This window comes from Bos grunniens, chromosome 8 (genome assembly GCF_055505025.1).
Source record: "Bos grunniens cultivar Pamir isolate PY7600 chromosome 8, Bosgru_T2T1.0, whole genome shotgun sequence".
Classification (NCBI taxonomy): domain Eukaryota; kingdom Metazoa; phylum Chordata; class Mammalia; order Artiodactyla; family Bovidae; genus Bos; species Bos grunniens.
The window spans coordinates 69,880,174-69,899,333 of NC_141172.1; the positions used below are offsets into that span (position 1 = coordinate 69,880,174).

Sequence of the window (19,160 nt, forward strand, 5' to 3'; positions counted from 1 at the left end):
CTGAGGTTGGTAGGAAGAGTCAACAGGTGGAGGACGAGAGGGCCTCGTATTTAAAGCTTGACTAAAGGATGAAGCTCAGCTTGTGCCCACACCCTTGTGACCCTTGACTTAGATGAGGCCTCCCCTCACAGGACTCCCCCTGCAGCCCATGGAGGCCAGGGTGGGCCTTGCAGAGGCCCTGCAAGGACAGCTCTGAACACTCAGCAGGAGCCCGGGGGCTGCAGGGCACAAGCCTGGATCCTTTTCCCACCCAATGAGGGGGACTGAGGGGATCCTGACCTGCAGACAGCAGAAGCCTGTCCCCTCTCCACTGTCTTGTCAGGAGACCTGGGACAGGAGCTTGCCCCTTCCTCCTCCTCATCCAGCCAGCTGTCCCTGTTGGGTCCCCTACATCATCCCTGTGTCTGTACCCAGGTGCCCTGAGAGGAAGCTCGTGGCCATGGCTTGTACCCCCTGGAGCAAAGTCAAGTGTGTGGACCAAGAATCAGGTACCCTGGCCCATGAGGAGACTCCCTCTCCCTCCTCAAGCAGTTCACACACACATACACACACTCACACACACTTTTACAAATAAGCATTATACTTAGTGCAAACAAACAAAAAATCAGATCACAGGATCAAACGTTAAGGAACTATCCTCAGGTTTTAAAAGACATTGATCTTTTGTGTATTAACTATAGGTTTTGTTTTGTGAAGCCCAAGAATACTGAACTCTTGCCTGGAAAATCCCATGGACGGAGGAGCCTGGTGGGCTGCAGTCCAGGGGGTCGCTAAGAGTCGGACACAACTGAGAGACTTCACTTTCACTTTTCATTTTCATGCACTGGAGAAGGAAATGGCAACCCACTCCAGTGTTCTTGCCTGGAGAATCCCAGGGACGGGGGAGCCTGGTGGGCTGCCGTCTCTGGGGTCGCAGAGAGTCGGACACGACTGAAGTGACTTAGCAGCAGCAGCAGCAACAGCAGCCAGAATACTGAAGTAGGTAGCCTATCCCTTCTCCAGGGGAACCTCCCAACCCAGGAATTGAATCGGACTCTCCTGCACTGCAGGGGAGTCTTTACCAGCTGGGCTACCCAGGAAGCCCTACATATGGCAACTTATATCTATAACAGTCTATTTTAAGTTGATAACAAGTGTGATCCCATTCTAAAGCTCATCATTTTTAGTCTCCTACCCCCAACATTGTACATTTTTGATGTCACTTTTCACATCTTTTCATCTTGAATATCCCTTTGTTAATTATTGTAATCATAGTTATTTTTACTGCTTTTGTCTTTAAGCTTCATATTAGCTTTATAGGTAATCAAACCAGTACTGTTACTAAATATTTACCTTCCAGTGAGATTTATTCTTTCATATCTGTTCTTGTTATTATTTGATGGCTTTTATTTTCAGCTTAAAAAAATTTTTTTTAACATCTGTTTTAAGGCCAGTTTAGTGATTAACTCCTTTAGCTTTTGTTTGTCTCACCATAACCATAATGTGCTCAGTCATGTCCGACTTTTTGGAGCCCACCAGGCTCCTCTGCCCATGGAATTTTCCAGGCAAGAATACTGGAGTGAGTTGCCATGTCCTCCTCCAGAGGATCTTCCCCACCCAGGGCTGGAACCTGCATCTCCTGAGTCTCCTGAATTGGCAGGCGAGTTCTTTAGCACTAGCGCCACCTGTCTGGAAAACTGTTTTGTTTATGAATAATCACTTTGCTATGAAGCGTATTACTAGTTAGACGTTTTTTTCCTTTTAGCATTTTGAATATATTGTGCCACTCCCTTCTGACTTGCAATTTTTGTGCTGAAAAGTCTGTTGATAGCCTTATGGGGGTTCCCTTGTAGGTAACAAGTTGTTTTTCTCTTGCTGTTTTTAATATTCTCTCCATTATCTTTAACTTTTGACATTTTAATTATAATGTGTCTTAGTAAGGATCTCTTTAAGGCAGCAGCAGCAGCAGCAGCAGCAGCAGTAAGGATCTCTTTAAGGTCCTTATTTGGAACTTTCTGAGCTTCCTATATCTAGGTGTCTGATTCCTTCCCCACATTAGGTAAGTTTTCAGCCATTATTTAATCACATAAGTTTTCTGCCCCTTTCTAGTTCTCTTTTGGAGCCCTATAATGCAGTATTGCCCTATAATATCCTTTAATGTTGTCCCATAAGGTCCTGAAGCTATCTTCACTGTATTTCATTCTTTTTCCTCTCTGATGTTCTGATTGGGTGAGTTCCACTGCCTTGTCTTTTTTAAAACATTTTTTAAAATATATATTTGCCTATTTATTTGGTTGCATCAGGTCTTAGTTTTGTCACATGGGATCTTTTGTTGCAGTGCATGGACTCTCAAGTTGTGGTGTGTGAGGTCAGCAGTTGCAGCATGGGCTTAGTTGCACCGTGGCATATGGGACCTTAGTTCCCTGACTGGGGATTGAACCTACATCCTCTGCATTGCTTTCTGGTAGCTCAGCTGGTAAAGAATCCACTTGCAGTGCAGGGGACCACAGTTCAATTCCTGGGTTGGGAAGATCTGCTAGAGAAGGGATAGGCTACCCACTCCAGTAATCTTGGGCTTTTCTGATGGCTCAGCTGGTAAAGGATCCACCTGCAATGTGGGAGACCTGGGTTTGATCCTTGGGTTAAGAGGATCCCCTGGAGAAGGGAACGGCTACCCATTCCAGCATTCTGGCCTGGAGAATTTCATGGACTGTATAGTCCAGTTCAGTTCAGTCACTCAGTCCTGTCCAACTCTTTGCGAACCCATGAATTGCAGCACGCCAGGCCTCCCTATCCATCACCAACTCCCGGAGTTCACTCAAACTCACGTCCATCCTGTCAGTGATGCCATTCAGACATCTCATCCTCTGTCGTCCCCTTCTCCTCCTGCCCCCCATCCCTCCCAGCATCAGAGTCTTTTCCATTGAGTCAACTCTTCACATGAGGTGGCCAAAGTATTGGAGATTCAGCTTTAGCATCAGTCCTTCCAAAGAACACCCAGGACTGATCTCCTTTAGAATGGACTGGTTGGATCTCCTTGCAGCCCAAGGGACTTTCAAGAGTCTTCTCCAACACCACAGTTCAAAAGCATCAATTCTTTGGTGCTCAGCTTTCTTCACAGTCCAACTCTCACATCCATACATGACCACTGGAAAAACCATAGCCTTGACTAGATGGACCTTTGTTGGCAAAGTAATGTCTCTGCTTTTGAATATGCTATCTAGATTGGTCATAACTTTCCTTCCAAGGAGTAAGCATCTTTTAATTTCACGGCTGCAATCACCATCTGCAGTGATTTTGGAGCCCCCAAAATAAAGTCTGACACTGCTTCCCCATCTATTTCCCATGAAGTGATGGGACCAGATGCCATGATCTTATTTTTCTGAATGTTGAGCTTTAAGCCAACTTTTTCACTCTCCTCTTTCACTTTCATCAAGAGGCTTCTTAGCTCGTCTTCACTTTCTGCCATAAGGGTGGTGTCATCTGCATATCTGAGGTTATTGATATTTCTCCCGGCAATCTTGATTCCAGCTTGTGCTTCTTCCAGTCCAACGTTTCTCATGATGTACTCTGCATAGAAGTTAAATAAGCAGGGTGACAATACACAGCCTTGACATACTCCTTTTCCTGTTTGGAACCAGTCTGTTGTTCCATGTCCAGTTCTAACTGTTGCTTCCTGACCTGCATACAGGTTTCTCAAGAGGCAGGTCAGGTGGTCTGGTATTCCCATCTCTTTCAGAGTTTTCCACAGTTTATTGTGATCCACACAGTCCATGGGGTCCCAAATAGTCCGACACGACTGAGCGACTTTCACTTTCACTTTCCCCTGCATTGTAAGCTGGAGTCTTAACCACGGACCACCAGGGAAGTTTCCACTGCTTTGTCTTTGAGATGACTGATCCTTTCTTTACTTTACCTAGTCTGCTGCTGAACCCTTCTATTGTTTGTCAGTTCAGTTATTGTATGTTTCAGCTCTGTGGCTTCTATTTGACAGTTTCTTATATTTTCCATCTCTTTGTTGAAGTTCTCACTGTATTCATCCATTCTTCTCCCCAGTTCAGCAAGCTTCTTTATGACCATTACTTTGAACCCTTTGTCAACTAAATTATTTATCTCCATTTCATTAAGGCTTCTTTCTAAGGCTTTATCTATTTAGTCACTTGGAACAGGTTTCTCTGTTTCTTCATTTTGCTTGATTCTCTGTGTTTGTTTCTAGACAGTAGATGAAACAACCACCTCTCTCCCAGTCTTGAAGGAGTGGCCTTGTGTAGGAAATGAATTTTTCATTCAGCCCTACCCCTGCTCTTAGTCATCTCTCAAACTCTTGGGATTGTTGAAGCAGCCTACTATATTTTTTAAGAGTTCCCAGTAGTTGAGCATGTGCCAAGACCTGTCCTATTGCAACGGAGCAGGACACTATGGTCCTTGCACTCCCCCCACTACGTCCTCTGCCTGCCTCTTGTCTATGGAAAACTTCAGTCCAAGAATAAGTTTCATCAAAGAAGTGAGAAATGCAGAAACAAAGGAAAATAGTCAAAGGAGACCAAATTATAATAATGTAGTCATTAAACTTAGTCAAGGATCTTTAGTTCTTTCTCAAGGGCTATAGATAATATTCTGAGCCATATGTGGGCTGTCTTTTTTTTTTAAATTAATTTAATTGGAGGCTAATTACAATACTGTAGTGGTTTTTGCCATACATTGACATGAATCAGCCATGGGTGTACATGTGTTCCTCATCCTGAACCCCCTCCCACCTCCTTCCCCATCCCATCTCTCAGGGTCATCACCGTGCACCAGCCCTGAGCACCCTGTCTCATGCATCAAACCTAGACTGGCGATCTAGTTAACTATGATAATATACATATTTCAATGCTATTGTCTCAAATCATCCCACCCTCATCTTCTCCCACAGAGTCCAAAAGTCTGTTCTTTATATCTGTATCTCTTTTGCTGTCTCACATACAGGGTTATCATTACCATCTTTCTAAATTCCATATATATTTGTCTTAGTATACTGTATTGGTGTTTTTCTTTCTGACTTACTTCACTCTGTATAATAGGCTCCAGTTTCATCCACCTCATTAGAACTGATTCAAATGCACTCTTTTTAATAGCTGAGTAATATTCCATTGTGTATATGTACCACAGCTTTCTTATCCATTCATCTGCTGATGGACATCTAGGTTGCTTCCGTGACCTAGCTATTGTAAACAGTGCTGCGATGAACATTCGAGTACACATGTCTCTTTCAATTCTGGTTTCCTTGGTGTGTATGCCCAGCGGTGGGATTGCTGGGTCGTATGGCATTTTGATTTCCAGTTTTTAAAGGAATCTCCACCCTGTTCTCCATAGTGGCTGTACTACTTTGCATTCCCACCAACAGTGTAAGAGGGTTCCCTTTTCTCCACACCCTCTCCAGCATTTATTGTTTGTGGACTTTTTGATAGCAGCCATTCTGACCCGTGTGAGATGGTACCTCACTGTGGTTTTGATTTGCATTTCTCTGATAATGAGTGATGTTGAGCATCTTCATGCTGAGCTGTCTTACAGATACTGAAACCCCAAGTGGAGAAGTTAACTACATGATGACCAGACTGTACCCAGGATATGAGGTGCCACAATTCCAAGAACTGGCCTCAGAGAAATGGAAACAAATGGACCCTGGAACTGTACCTAAAACAATCAAGATGATGCTGGTCAGACCACCGATGACCAATTTGAAGATGACTATCAGAGCTGACTCTGCTGTTTCTATATGTGGTTCCCTCCTCACTTCTGTCTATAAAAGCTCTTGCCCACAGGTTGCCGGTGGGGGCGGGGAGTCGGCCTTCGGAGAGATGTTCACCACTCTCGCCCCCCAGTTGTCCGCATCTGAAATAAAGCAAACTTTCCTTACCACCAACCTGGCCTGCTTATTGGCTTTTGGGCAGAGAGCAGCCAGACCCACACACACACTTTCAGTAACACTATCCCAAAGGGGAAGATCTCAGTGCCTATATTCAGGTCGACTAGAAGTCAGCCACATACACACACAAAGAAATTTACAGGCCAATATTCTTGATGAACACAAATGCAAAAGTCATCAACAAAATTTTAGAAAGCTGAATTCAACAATACATTAAAAGGACCATACAACATAATCAGTGGGATTTATTCTAAGGATGCAAACTACGGTTCAAAATTTACAAATCAAAAAAAATCACAAATCAGTCAGTGTGATATACCACATTAATAAAATGAAGAACAAAAGTCATATGATCATCTCAATGGGTACAAAAAAAGCATTTGACAAATTCAATATTGATTTACGATACAACTCTCAACAAAGCAGACACAGAGGAAATACACCTCAACATATACAACCCTATGTGACAAGGCCACAGCAAACACCACATTCTATACTGAAAAGCTGAAATTATCTCCTCTAAGATCAGGAACAAGATACAGACACTCACTTTTGTCATCTTTATTTAACATAGTATTGGAAGTCCCAGCCAGAGCGATTAGGTAAGAAAAAGAAATAAAAAGCATCCAACTTGGAAAGGAGGAAGTAAAAGTGTCACATTTTGCAGGTGACATGATATTATGTATCAGATCAAATCAGTCGCTCAGTCGTGTCTGACTCTCTGCGACCCCATGAATCGCAGCACGCCAGGCCTCCCTGTCCATCACCAACTCTCAGAGTTCACTCACACTCACATCCATCGAGTCAGTGATGCCATCCAGCCATCTCATCCTCTGTCGTCCCCTTCTCCTCTTGCCCCCAATCCCTCCCAGCATCAGAGTCTTTTCCAATGAGTCAACTCTTTGCGTGAGGTGGCCAAAGTACTGGAGTTTCAGCTTTAGCATCATTCCTTCCAAAGAAATCCCAGGGCTGATCTCCTTCAGAATGGACTGCTTTAGATTTCCTTGCAGTCCAAGGGACTCTCAAGAGTCTTCTCCAACACCACCGTCAAAATGCTAAACACTCCATTTTAAAAAAACCTCTTAAGACTAATAAATGAAGCCAGTATAGTTACAGGATATAAAAATCAATATGAAAACATATGGTGCATTTCTTTACATGAATAACAAACCAGCAGGAAGAGAAATAAGAAAACAATTTAATTTACAATGGCATGAAAAAATTAAAATTCCTATGAATAAGTTGAATAAATTTAGCCAAGAAGGTCAAAGACCTGTACATTGAAAACTGCACAAATAAATGGGAAAGCAGTCCATGCTTATGGATTTGAATAATCAATATTTTTAAATGTCCATATACCCATAGAAATCTATAGATTTGATGCAAGTTTTATCCATATTTCAATGGCACTTTTCACAGAAATAGGACAAATAATTAAACTTTTTACAGAACCACAAAAGACTCCGAAGAGCCAAAGTAATTTTTTAAAAAAGATAAGGAAGGCTGGTGGCATCTTGCTTCCTGATTTCAAACTATGCAAGTGAAAGTGTTAGTCGCTCAGTTGTGTCTGACTTCGCGACCCCATGGACTGTAGCCAGCCAGGCTCCTCTGTCCATGGAATTTTCCAGGCAAGAATAATGGAGTGGGTACCCATTCCCTTCTCCAAGGGATGTTCCCAACCCAGGGATCAAATCTGGGTCTCCCCCACTGCAGGCAGATTCTTTACCATCTGAGTCACCAGGGAAGCCCTGTGTTGGAAAGGGAGAGTGTTAACCACTGGACCACCAGGGGAGTCCCTTCATGAAGGATTTTTGCATGTATATTTATAATAGATGTCCATTGGTATTTTCTTTTTTTTTTTGGTAATGTCATTGTAAGTTTTTGATACCAGGGTTGTGCTGGCTTTATAAAACAGTGAAGAACTGTTGCCTGTTCATATTTTCTGAAAGAATCTGTATATGACTGATATTATTTTTTCTATGAATATTTATAGAATTCCTCAATGAAACTACATGGGCCTGCAGTTTTCATTGCTGTAAGATTTTAAGTGATGAATTCTAATTCATAAAAAGATATAGGATTAATCAGATTTTATTTTCATCTTGTATCTCTTTTGCTAAATAATATTTTCAAGGAATTTGTCCATTTTATTCAAGTTGTCAAATTTATCAGCATGAAATTATTCCTAAGTTCCCCTTATTGTCCTTTCTATGGCTGCAGAGTTTGTTATAATATCTTATCATTAATTGTTGATATTGGTACTTTTTGTTTTTTGGCCTTTTTTCTTTTAAAATTTGGTTTGTTAATTTTGTTAACCATTTCAGAGAATCAACACTTGGTGTGTCAATTCCTTTCATTATTTGTATTCTATTTCATTGATTTCTACTCATATTATTATTTTTTCCCTATTCTTTTGAGTTCAATTTGCACTTATTTTATGGTGATTTAAAAATGTGAATCTTCAGGTCGCTTTTTTTTCTTTAATTAAAAAAAATTTTACTCCCCATTTCTCCCAACCCCCTATTCTTTTAATAGAACATCTTTAATTGGAAGAGCTTCCCAGGTGGCACCAGTGGTAAAGAACCCACCTGCCAATGCAAGAGACTTAAAGAGATGTGGGTTCAGTCCCTGGATCGGGAAGATTCCCTGGGGGAGGGCACGACAACCCACTCCATTCTTGCCTGGAGAACCCCTTGGATAGAGGAGCATGGCGAGCTACAGTCCATAGGGTTACAAAGGGTAGGACACGACTGAAGTGACTTAGCATGCATTCACACGTTAATTCGGAGAAAGCGATGGCACCCCACTCGAGTACTCTTCTTGCCTGGAGAATCCCATGGACAGAGGAGCCTGGTAGGCTGCAGTCCATGGGGTCACTGAGAGTTGGACACGACTGAGCGACTTCACTTTCACTTTTCACTTTCATGCATTGGAGAAGGAAATGGCAACCCACTCCAGTGTTCTTGCCTGGAGAATCCCAGGGATGGGGGAGCCTGGTGGGCTGCCTTCTATGGAGTCGCACAGAGTCGGACATGACTGAAGCGACTTAGCAGCAGCAGCAGCAGTAGCACACTTTAATTGAAAACTGCAGTTTAAGCACTGTGTTAGCAGCTTTTCACAAGTTTCCATTTAGTATATATTCATTACTATTTGTTTTGAAATTCAAAAAAAAAATTCTTTTGATTTCATCTAAGAACCATAATGATTTGAAGGATGTTGCTTAATATTCAAATTTTGGAGTCTTTTTCTAGAGATCATTCTTGACTAGCAATGTAATTTCATTAAAGTCAGAGAACAGAGTTTATATGATTTCATTGCTTTTAAACTTATTTACACTTTTTAAATTGTCTAGAATGTGGTCTATCTTAGTGGAAGTATCACATTCATCAAAAAAGAATGAGTCTTCATTAGATGTTGCAAGCGTGCTCTCTGAATGTCAATTAAATCAAGATGGTTGATTTTTCTTTTTTTCTAATTTGGTCTCTCTGTGCAGCTTTGAGAATGTTAGTTCCTCACCCAGTGAACCTGTTGTGCCCTCCATAAGACAGCAGGGTCCTAACCACTGAACGGTCAGAGGAATTCCCATTATGGTTGACAGTGTTAACTTTTGCTGTTGTTTAGTGGCTAAGTTGTGAGAGACTCTGTGACCCCATGGACTGTAGCCTGCCAGGCTCCTCTATGGGATATTCCAGCAAGCATGCTGGAGTGGGTTGCCATTTCCTCCTCCAGGGATCTTCCCCAGCCTAGGGATCTAACCTGTGTCTCCTGCATTGGCAGACAGATTCTTTACCACTGAATCACTGGGGAAGCTCAATAATGTTACTACTCTTTTTCATTTTCATTAAAGGGTGATATGATAGTCCTTTGATTTCATCAATTTGTGCTTTATGTATTTTTAAAGCTCTTTTATTAGGCACAATATATTTATGGTTAAGATGTCTTCCTGATGAATTGACACTTTTAACACTACAAATGTAGGTTTAAAAAATCTTTGGTAACATCAGATGAAAACTTGAAATAGTCTTCTATGGACCTGGGCAATCCCTCAGCACTGACATCCAGTTATCTCTGTTCTGCCCCCAGCTTGCTGGTCACATTTCCCACCACCCAGATCAATACCCCCATTCCTCTCAGAGCAGGACAAAACAGTAACATTAGTGCAGGCATCTTAGAACCCACACCACCCACGCATTCAGGGGGAGTCCTGTCTGCAGCCTGCTGAGTAGCCCTGTGCAGGGGCTGTGGGGCACCGGGGACAAGGCCAGGTCCTTCCTTTCCTCAGGGCAGTTCTGGCCACAGAAACCTGAGGCAGCGACAGAGATTCCCATAAAGTTACCAAGGTGAAAAGAGCCTGGAAGGGCTGCAAGGCAGATGGGACAAGACTCCCAGTGGCAGGGAACAGGTGTGGACATGGAGGGAAAAGTCCCACAGTGCCAGGATCACAAGAACGAAGTCAAAGTAACTGGAGTAGGGGGTTGGGGCTGGGATGGACGAGGAGGAGGCTTCCTGGTGTGTAATCTCCATTGCACGCTGTTTGAGAGACAAACACTGGGGTGCACCAGGGTGCGGTGGAGATGTGAGACTTTGCCACTCACAGACTTGTGGCGTGTGTGTGTGTGGAGGGTGGCTTGGGGGTGTGAGAGAGAGAGAGAGACAGAGGAGGGAGACAGGAGGGCTGCGGTGGAGCAGCAGCATGGGACAAAAGAGAGGGAAACGAGGGAACTTCCCTTGTGGTTCAGTGGTTAGGATGCCGCACTTTCACTGCAGGGGTCAAGGTTGGATCCTAGGTTGGGAACCTTGATTCCTGCAGCCTTTGAGCCTTGGCCAATTAAAAGAAAGAAAGCAACTGAGAACGGACGATGGGTTGTGGAAGTGTCTTCAGTTCGGCTCAGCAATTTGTCCACTCTGCTACCAAGCTGGTGAAGTTCAGAGATGAGTCCCGAGTGGGGATTTCCTTTCGTGCTTCTTAGCACTTACACCCCGAAAGTGATGCAATACTGTTAGCTGGGTTTGCAGAGTCTAGTTGGACCTTGCTGTGTGCCCAGGTTACTTCCTGGAGCTGACGTAACTGTTTTAGGGTCTAGTTTGATTTTCACTCTCCCTTGATAGGTCACCCAAAACAACACTACTCTTTCCTCCCTGGGGACAAATGGGCCCTAAAAGCTGCACCGTTTCTTTTCTTTTCTTTTTTTTTGAACAAAAGATTCTTTAAATTCTATACTGCTTTACAATTGTCAAGCGATTCACACACAGGATTTCATATAATCTCACAATAACTGTTCTTTTCCCCTCATCCCTATCTTGCCCCTCCCTGCTTCCCTCTCCTCACTGGTAACCACCAGGTTGTTCTCTGTATCCCTGAGTCTGCTTCTTTTTTGTGTGTTACTCACTAGTTTGTTGTAATTTTTATATTGCACGTGTAAGTGTAAGTAACATCATACAGGGTTTCTCTTTTACTCTAAACCCCATCAGCTGTGACAAAGCCATAGTGTCAGACTCGTTCTCAAGGTCTTCCTGAGCTCTGAGACCTGTTTCTTCTAAGATTTGTGTGGCTGTGGGTAGTTGTTTTTACAAGTAAAAACACAGCTAGGCTAACCGTAGACCCTTCCGCCTGGAGTTCAGGGCAGCCATTAAATAGTTTTTTCAGGATGCATGCCACACCTGTTTCAGACTCAAAACAGAAATCAAAATAACATCTTCAGACCCTTTCCTCCTAAACTAGACAGAGCCCCTGAGGCTAGCCGCCTGATTACTGGGGATTTACCCTGTAAGCCCTGTGGGTTGCTGCGGAAGAAAGTGGAAGGAATTTGCAAAATGACCGACAGCAGCCCAGAAGGGGTGCTGAATGCAAGGGAGGGTGGGAAAGCTACTTTTCTGTAAAAATCGAGGGGAAGAATAGATGCGATGAGCATATTCTAGAATCTCAACATAAAAGGAGAGGAGAGAGGGAAAGGAAGAAGGGAGAGGGGAGGGAGGAGGGGGGAAGGAAGGGGAGCTGAGAGGCTTGCAAAGGAGTTTTCTATTATTTTTCCTTTGGAATTTACTTCTGGGACAGCCAGACAACCTAGAACCGGGACGGAGAACACGGGTTCTTCTCCCTCTGGGCCCGGGTCGGTCCTGCCAGGCCCTGAACCTGTTCCTCCTCCTCATTCAGCCCACGGTAGATCGCGCTCGGACAGGCCCCGGCCGCAGCTGACCCGGGCATGCACACCGCCGGGCCTTTTCCCGCCGCCATTTACCGGCCACCCGGCGCGCCTTGCGGAGTGGTACCCGCGGTGGTACGTACCCGCGGTGGTACTCACCCGCAACACGACACCCATGACGAAGACGAGGCACCCGAACCGAAGTTTGGGGCCACCGGCAATCGAGGAGGCCGGTGCCCTCCGTCCGTGCTGCCCCTTGCGGTCGGGCAGTGTTTGCTGTCGAGGTCCCCGCAGGTTGATGGTCATGAGGAATCTTCACGGTCGTCCGTGGAACTTGGAAAGCCGGCCTCTGATGGCCAGACGTCGGAGCTCTTCTGTATACCGCCGCGGAGCTCTCCTGTATACCGCCGCGGAGCTCTTCTGTATACCGCCGCGGAGCTCTCCTGTATACCGCCGCGGAGCTCTTCTGTATACCGCCGCCCGGGCGCACTGTACTTAAGCTTTCGGAGAAAGCAGGCGGAGGTGGCCCCGCCTTGTCTTACTCAGGAAATTGCTCAATCAGTGCCGGAAAAATAAGTATCTCCGTCTCCCTCTCGACGGCGAGTTGAACGCAGCCCGCGTGCGTGCTCAGTCGCCCAGTCGTGTTCAACTCTTTGCTGACCCCATGGACTGCGGCCCACCAGCCTTCTCTGTCCATGGGCTTTCCTAGACAAGAATACTGGAGTAGCCTGCCATTTCCTCCTCCAGGAATCTTCCCGACCAGGGATGGAACTCTCCTCTCCTGCATCTCTTGCATTGGCAGACTGATTGTTTACCAGGGAGCCACCTGGGAAGGCCGAAGCACGCAGAGTTGGCATTAAAGGTTCTTCTTGAACCAGATTCCTTCTCAGGGGCAACGACCCTCCTGAGCTACCTCTAGTCCTCTGACTACCGCCTTCTACTGGCTCTCAGCTTCTGCTCCTCCCAGGCTCATTGACAGTGTGGGTGCAGGGGAGGGGTATCACTGCCTCCAGAGTCACGTGGCAGCTCTGTGCCAGGGGAAAGTTGTTGAATCAGAGGTTTGCTCTTAGCATCTTAGTAGCCAGGTGCCTGACTGGAGCAGATACTCAGTGAATAGGTGGGTCGACAGGATGAAGGTCACAGAGACTGCCATCGGTGGGTCTGAATTCAGGTCACAAATAGGCTTCGGATCTCCTCCATCACTACCTGTGCGTTGCAGTAATGCCAGGGTCAACGTCTGACTTTCACACGCAGGACTTCATACTAACTCCTCTCGACCCTACTGCTGCTCTTGCAGTCAGGCAAGCTAGAGGAATCCACTCCATTCAGCCTTTCTTGGAGATTTTTCTTCCCTGTAGAGTCTTTAAAGCCTTTGGGAAACAGAACTGCTGGTGGCTAATTGGCATAGGAAACCAAACCGGCCGGGAGGAGGAGGTCCCCACGTGGGTCGGGCTCGTCCAGCTGTCCCGAAACATCCGCGCTCTGCTGGACTTAGGTTGTGGGGAGTCCAGTATTGGGTGAGCGGCACAAGACTAGGTCCTACAAGGCTAGGGCGACTGTGGGCTGGGGACTGGGCAGGGGAGACAGGAACCGGGAGCCTCCAGCTCCACCCTTTTGTATCAGTTTTGTGAGGCCGGTGTGGTAGGAATTAAAATTCCTTTTTCCTCCATATGTTTATCCAGCGGTTCCAATATCATTTATTGAAAACACTTTCTTTTCCCATTGAATAATATTACTGCCTTTGTTGAAATTCAATTGACCGTCTATATGTTCCATTTCTGGACACTATATTGTGTTCCATGGATCTATTCATTTTCTCTCCTGTGCCAATACCACGTTGCCTTGATTGTGTGTGTGTGTGCTCAGTCGTGTTCCACTCTTAGCGACCCCATGGACTGGAGTCCGCCAGACTCCTCTGGCTGTGGAATTTCCCAGGCAAGAATACGGGACTGGGTTGCCATTTCCTCCTCTAGCAGATTTTCTGACACAGGGATGGAACTGCGTCTCCTGCTGCTCCTGCACTGGCAGGCAGATTCTTCACCAGTAAGCCACCTGGGAAGCCTGTTGCCTTGATTACCATAGCTTTATAGTGAGTGTTGAAATCAGGTAGTTTAAGTCCTCCAATTGTTCTCTTTTTCCTCTGAAATTGTTTGTGTTTCGATATAAGTTTTATATAAAATATTTAATTAAAAAAGTCCTGGGATTTTCATCGATATTGCATTGAAAGTGATGATTGACAAGAATTGACATTTTAACAATATTGAGTCTTACAATCAATGAGGTGGTTTTATATTAGACCTTTCTTACTTAATCTTAACAACATTTGGTAAGCTTTCTGTGTACAGATTGTATACATCTTTTGTAAATGCATTCCCAAATGTTTCTGATGCTACTTTCAGTGGAATGGTTGAGATTATTGGTTTTTCTTTTCAGTCCATGGGTCCCAAAGAGGGGGACGTGACTGACTGAGCATATTGTAGACAGCTTATAATTTCAGCTTGCTTTTTTCCAGTTGGAGAATTTCAGCCTTATAATTGACGTGTTTATTCTAGTTACATTCATTGTTGTAGCTTTATTCAGAATATATGATTTGCCACAATTTCTTCATTTTACCTTTGTTTTTTAACAATATTTTCACTGGGTATGAATGAGTAATGAGTCAACAGGTTTCTTTCACCACTTTAATTCTTAGCTCCATTGTTTAAGTCAGGTCATTCATTGGTCTTTTGAATGCAAAAAAAATTTTTTTTATGCACAAAATTTTCTCTTTGTTACTATGATGTGCCCAGGTGGTGTTTTCTTTATATTTATCTTTCTTTGGGACTTTCTAAGCTTTTCGAATTTGTAAATTGGTGTTTTGTACTACATTTGAGAAAATTACAGCCATTTTTTTTTCTCATTTGTTAGTTATTTCTTTTCAGTCTTCAATTCCAAACATATTCCATGGTGTTGTCCCGAAGGTCACCCGACTCTGTTCCCTGTTTTCTTTCAGTTTTTTTTAACCTCTGCTCTTCAGATGGAATGCTCTTTCGATCTATCAAATCTCTCTTCAAGTTCGCTCATTATGTCTTCTGCAGTGTTCAAACTCTGTTAATAACATTCAAGTGAATTTTTAATTTCAGATAATGGGATTTTCAGTTCTAAAATTTCCTTTTGGTTCTTGTTTTATAGTTATCACTTCTGTGCTGAGATATCCTAACTTCTGTTCATTTTAATAATTTTCTACAGACCGAACATATATTTTAAAGCTCCCCAAAAGAGATTCTATTATGAATTAGAGGTGAGAACCAGTAAAAAGATATAAACTTTACCCGGAAGGAAGAGATATGTAATGGGAAGTATCGATAGCAGAAAATGTTAAAATCCCTCTGTCCATGGGATTCTCCGAACAAACATACTGGAGTGGGTTGCCATTTCCTTCTGTAGGGGATCTTCCCAACCCAGGGACTGAACCTGGGTCTCCTGCATTGCAGGCAGATTCTTTACTGTCTGAACCACCAGGAAAGTCGACAGAGAAGGTATTATACTTTATTGACAAAGAAGTCTCAAGGGAAACCCAAAGACAACAGAGAATAGATAAACAAGCACAACAAGGGAATTTTAGTCTCTGACAGCAACCGCTACAGTAAACACCTTCTCCTAGCCAGACAAAAATAAAACCTTACCCTAAACACCTACTTAGCTCAGGTCCTTTACCAGTTACCTTATGTCTAACTTTAAGCAGAAAATTATATGGCATCCTAAAAGACCAAAACCAAAAACACTCATTGAGTTTTAAGAGATAGAGCCAGCACCAGAATGAGACACAGATGTGGTGGAGATGTTGGACTTACCACATCGGGAATTTAAAACAACTAGGAATAATATGCTAATGATTCTAATAGAAAAGTGGGCAACATGCAAGAACAGATAGGAAATGTAAGCAGGGCGATGGACACTTCAAGAAAAAAATTAAAAAGAAATTCTAGTAACAAAAAACCCCACAATGTAACAGAAATAAAGGATGCTTTTCCTGCCCTCATGAATAGAATCAACGGAAGGGGAAGCATCAGTGAGCTTGAATCAATGTCAACAGAAACTTAGAAACCTAACTACAAAGGGGAAAACAAAAGAATTAAAAGGGCAGAACAGAATATTCAAGAACTGTGGGACAATTGAAAAAAGAAGTAACATAAACACAAGGGGAATACCAGAGAGAAAAGGAAAAGAGAGGAAAAAGAAGTATTCGAGGAAATAATGACTTCAAATTTTCAAAAATAAATGATAGACACCAAACCACATATGTAGGAAACTAACAGAACAACAAGCAGGAAAAATATTTAAAAAAATTTATGCATAGGCATCTCATACCCAAGCTACAAAATACCAAAGGAAAAAAAAGAGAATCTTAAAAGAGGCCTAACCTCGAGAGGGAAGGGATATGTGTATATATATAGATAGCTGATTCAAGATGTTGTACAGCAGACACTAACAACATTGTAAAGCAATTATGCTCCAACTTAAAAAAAATTTTTAATTGTATGGTTTCAAGATTGATTGTGAATAAACTGAATTACAATTCTAAAAAAGAAGAATCCTGAAGGGAAAACATTTTACCTGCAGAAGATGAAGAATAAGAATTGTAAAAAAAAAAAAAAGAAGAAGAAAGTGAGGTAAAATACTTAAAGTGTGAAAGGAAAGAAAATCCCACCAAACCAGGGTTCTTTGTGGAAGAAAATTATTCTTCAGAAGTAAAAAGAGAAATAACAACTTTCTCAGACAAACAAAAATTGAGGAAACTTGGGCCTTGCAAGATATGCATTTAGGAAGGTTGTTTTTTTTTTTCCAGAAAGAAAAGAAATGATAGAATTCAAAGACTAAGATTTGCGTAAAGAAAATAGCTTCAGAGAAGGAATAAAATAAGACAGATTTTTTAAAAAGGCAAATTAAAATCCTTTACTTATTTTTTTGAAAGAAGGTCTATATATTCAACAGTTCTTTATTGAACATCGACTCTGGACCAGTAACTATTTAGACTCTGGACAGCCAGAATGTCATCCTGGAGCTTATCCACTAGTAAATATAACCACAAACCACTTTCTGATTCTTCAGTGAAAACTATATTAATTATATTGCTATGAAGTTTGACTATTTCATTCAGATTAGAGACAAATGACATTCTAAGATTACTTATTCTCATTTGGTCCAACAAAAACTCTGGAGTGAAGTCACTCAGTCGTGTATGACTCTTTGTGACCCCATGGACTGTAGCCCACCAGGCTCCTCTGTCCATGGAATTCTCCAGGCAAGAATACTGGAGTGGGTAGCCATTCCCTTATCCAGGGAATCTTCCCAACCCAGGAATCAAACCCAGGTCTCCTACATTGCAGGTGTCTACCGTCTGAGCCACAGAGAAGCCCATTTGATGGGACAGACAACAATTCGTTCCAAATGATACTAGCCAAAATGTATGTAGTGATGATAACTTCTTGATAAGTGAAGTGAATGAAAGCAGTATTATGAAGGATGGGAGGGAGGGGTTGAGGTGCATTGCTATGGAGTATTTGTACTGCCTGTGAAATGATACAGTGTTATTAGAAAAAGGACTTGGATTAGTTTATTTTTAAGTTCTTGTTATTTGTTTATGTGGCTGCACTGTCTTAGTTGCAGCAGGTGGGTTCAGCAGTTTTGGTGCACAGGCTTAGTTGCCCTTTGTAAACCAAAGGACAGCTACTTAGAAAGTACAAAAAGAAAAAGAAGAAGTAAAACTTATATGCCAACAGAGGTTAAAAATGAAATCATATAAAGTGTTCAATTAAACCCACAGAAGCCAGAAAAAGTGGAAGTCAATACAAGAAACAAAGAACAAGGCAATGAGTACAGAACAGTAACAAATATTTTAGATTTATAACTCAACTATATAAATAATAATTAAAACATCAGTGGTTGAAATACTCCAACTGAAAGGCAGGGACTGTCAAACTGGATAAAAACAAACAACACTCAACTGCATGATGTTTGGGGGGGAAAAAAAGGCAATGTAGATATAGACAAGCAGTAAAAGTGTAGATAAAAATATGCTAACACTAAAACTAGAAAGATGGGATGCTTATATTAATTTCAGACAAAGCAGACTTCAGAGTAAGGAAAATTATCAGGATTACAGAGGGGCAACATGCAATGGAAAAAAAAAAAAGTCAATTCTGCATAATTTTTCCAAAGACATAACAATCCTTAATGTGAATGCACCTAACAACAGAGTGTCAAAATATACATGAAGCAAAACTTGATAGAAAGGCAAGGAGAAATAAAAGAATCCACTATTATAGCTAAAGACTTCGATAGCCTCCATCAGTAACAGACAGATCCATCAGGCAGAAAATCAGTAAGATTCTAGTTGAGCTCAACAACACCATCAGTCAACTGCATCTGTGACATCTATAGTCTACTTCATCCAACAGCAACAGAATACATGTTCTTTTCAAGCTGACATGGAATATTCACCAAGATAGATAGATCACAGTCTGGGCCATAAAACACTCCTTACCAAGTTTTAAAGAATAAAAACCTTACAATGTCTGCTCTCAAACCACAATGGAATAAAACTATAGAAATCTATAACAGAAACAACTGGAAAATCCTAAAATACTTGGAAATTAAATAATAACTTCTCAATCACACATGGTCAAATGAAAAAGGATTTAGAGAAATGGAATATTTTGAACTAAATGGAAGTAAAAATAAAATGTATTAAACTTTGTGGGCTGCAGCACAAGCAGTGCATGGGGGCAAGTTTGTAGCAATGAATGCACATGTTAGAAAGGAAGGAAGATCTAAAATCAATAATCTAAGATTTCATCTTAGAAAACTAGAAAAAAGAAGAGCAAGTTAAATTCAAAGTAAGAGAAAGAAAAGAACAAATAAAAACCAGAGCAAAGATCAACACAATTGAAAACAGGAAATTAATAAAGAATATCAACCAGACCAAAGCTGGATGTTTGAAAAGATCAGTAAAATTGAGAAATCTCCCATGAGGTTCATGGGACAGAGAGAAGTGGGGGGAGGTGGTGGAGAGAGAGAGAGAAATTACAAATTTTAAGGAAGAAGCAGAGACCATAACAACTAATCCCAGGGATGTTGACAGAATAATA

At 42.3% G+C, this 19,160-nt stretch overlaps 1 protein-coding gene across 10 annotated transcripts in view; it reads right to left on the reverse strand.

The window, feature by feature from the left end:
* LOC147367373 (tumor necrosis factor receptor superfamily member 10A-like) overlaps window positions 1-14,231 on the reverse strand; it is a 39,661-nt gene extending 25,430 nt beyond the window's left edge. For 9 of the 10 annotated variants that reach the window (XM_086416417.1, XM_086416414.1, XM_086416413.1 and 6 more), the window contains exon 1: window positions 12,190-14,231. In XM_086416417.1, coding sequence (XP_086272543.1) covers window positions 12,190-12,336 — 147 coding nt within the window. In that variant the 5' untranslated portion in view covers window positions 12,337-14,231. Of the gene's footprint in view, window positions 1-5,655; window positions 5,854-12,189 lie in introns of those variants that run through there. The other variant, XM_086416400.1, reaches the window with a different exon arrangement.
* Window positions 14,232-19,160: the final 4,929 nt, after the last annotated feature.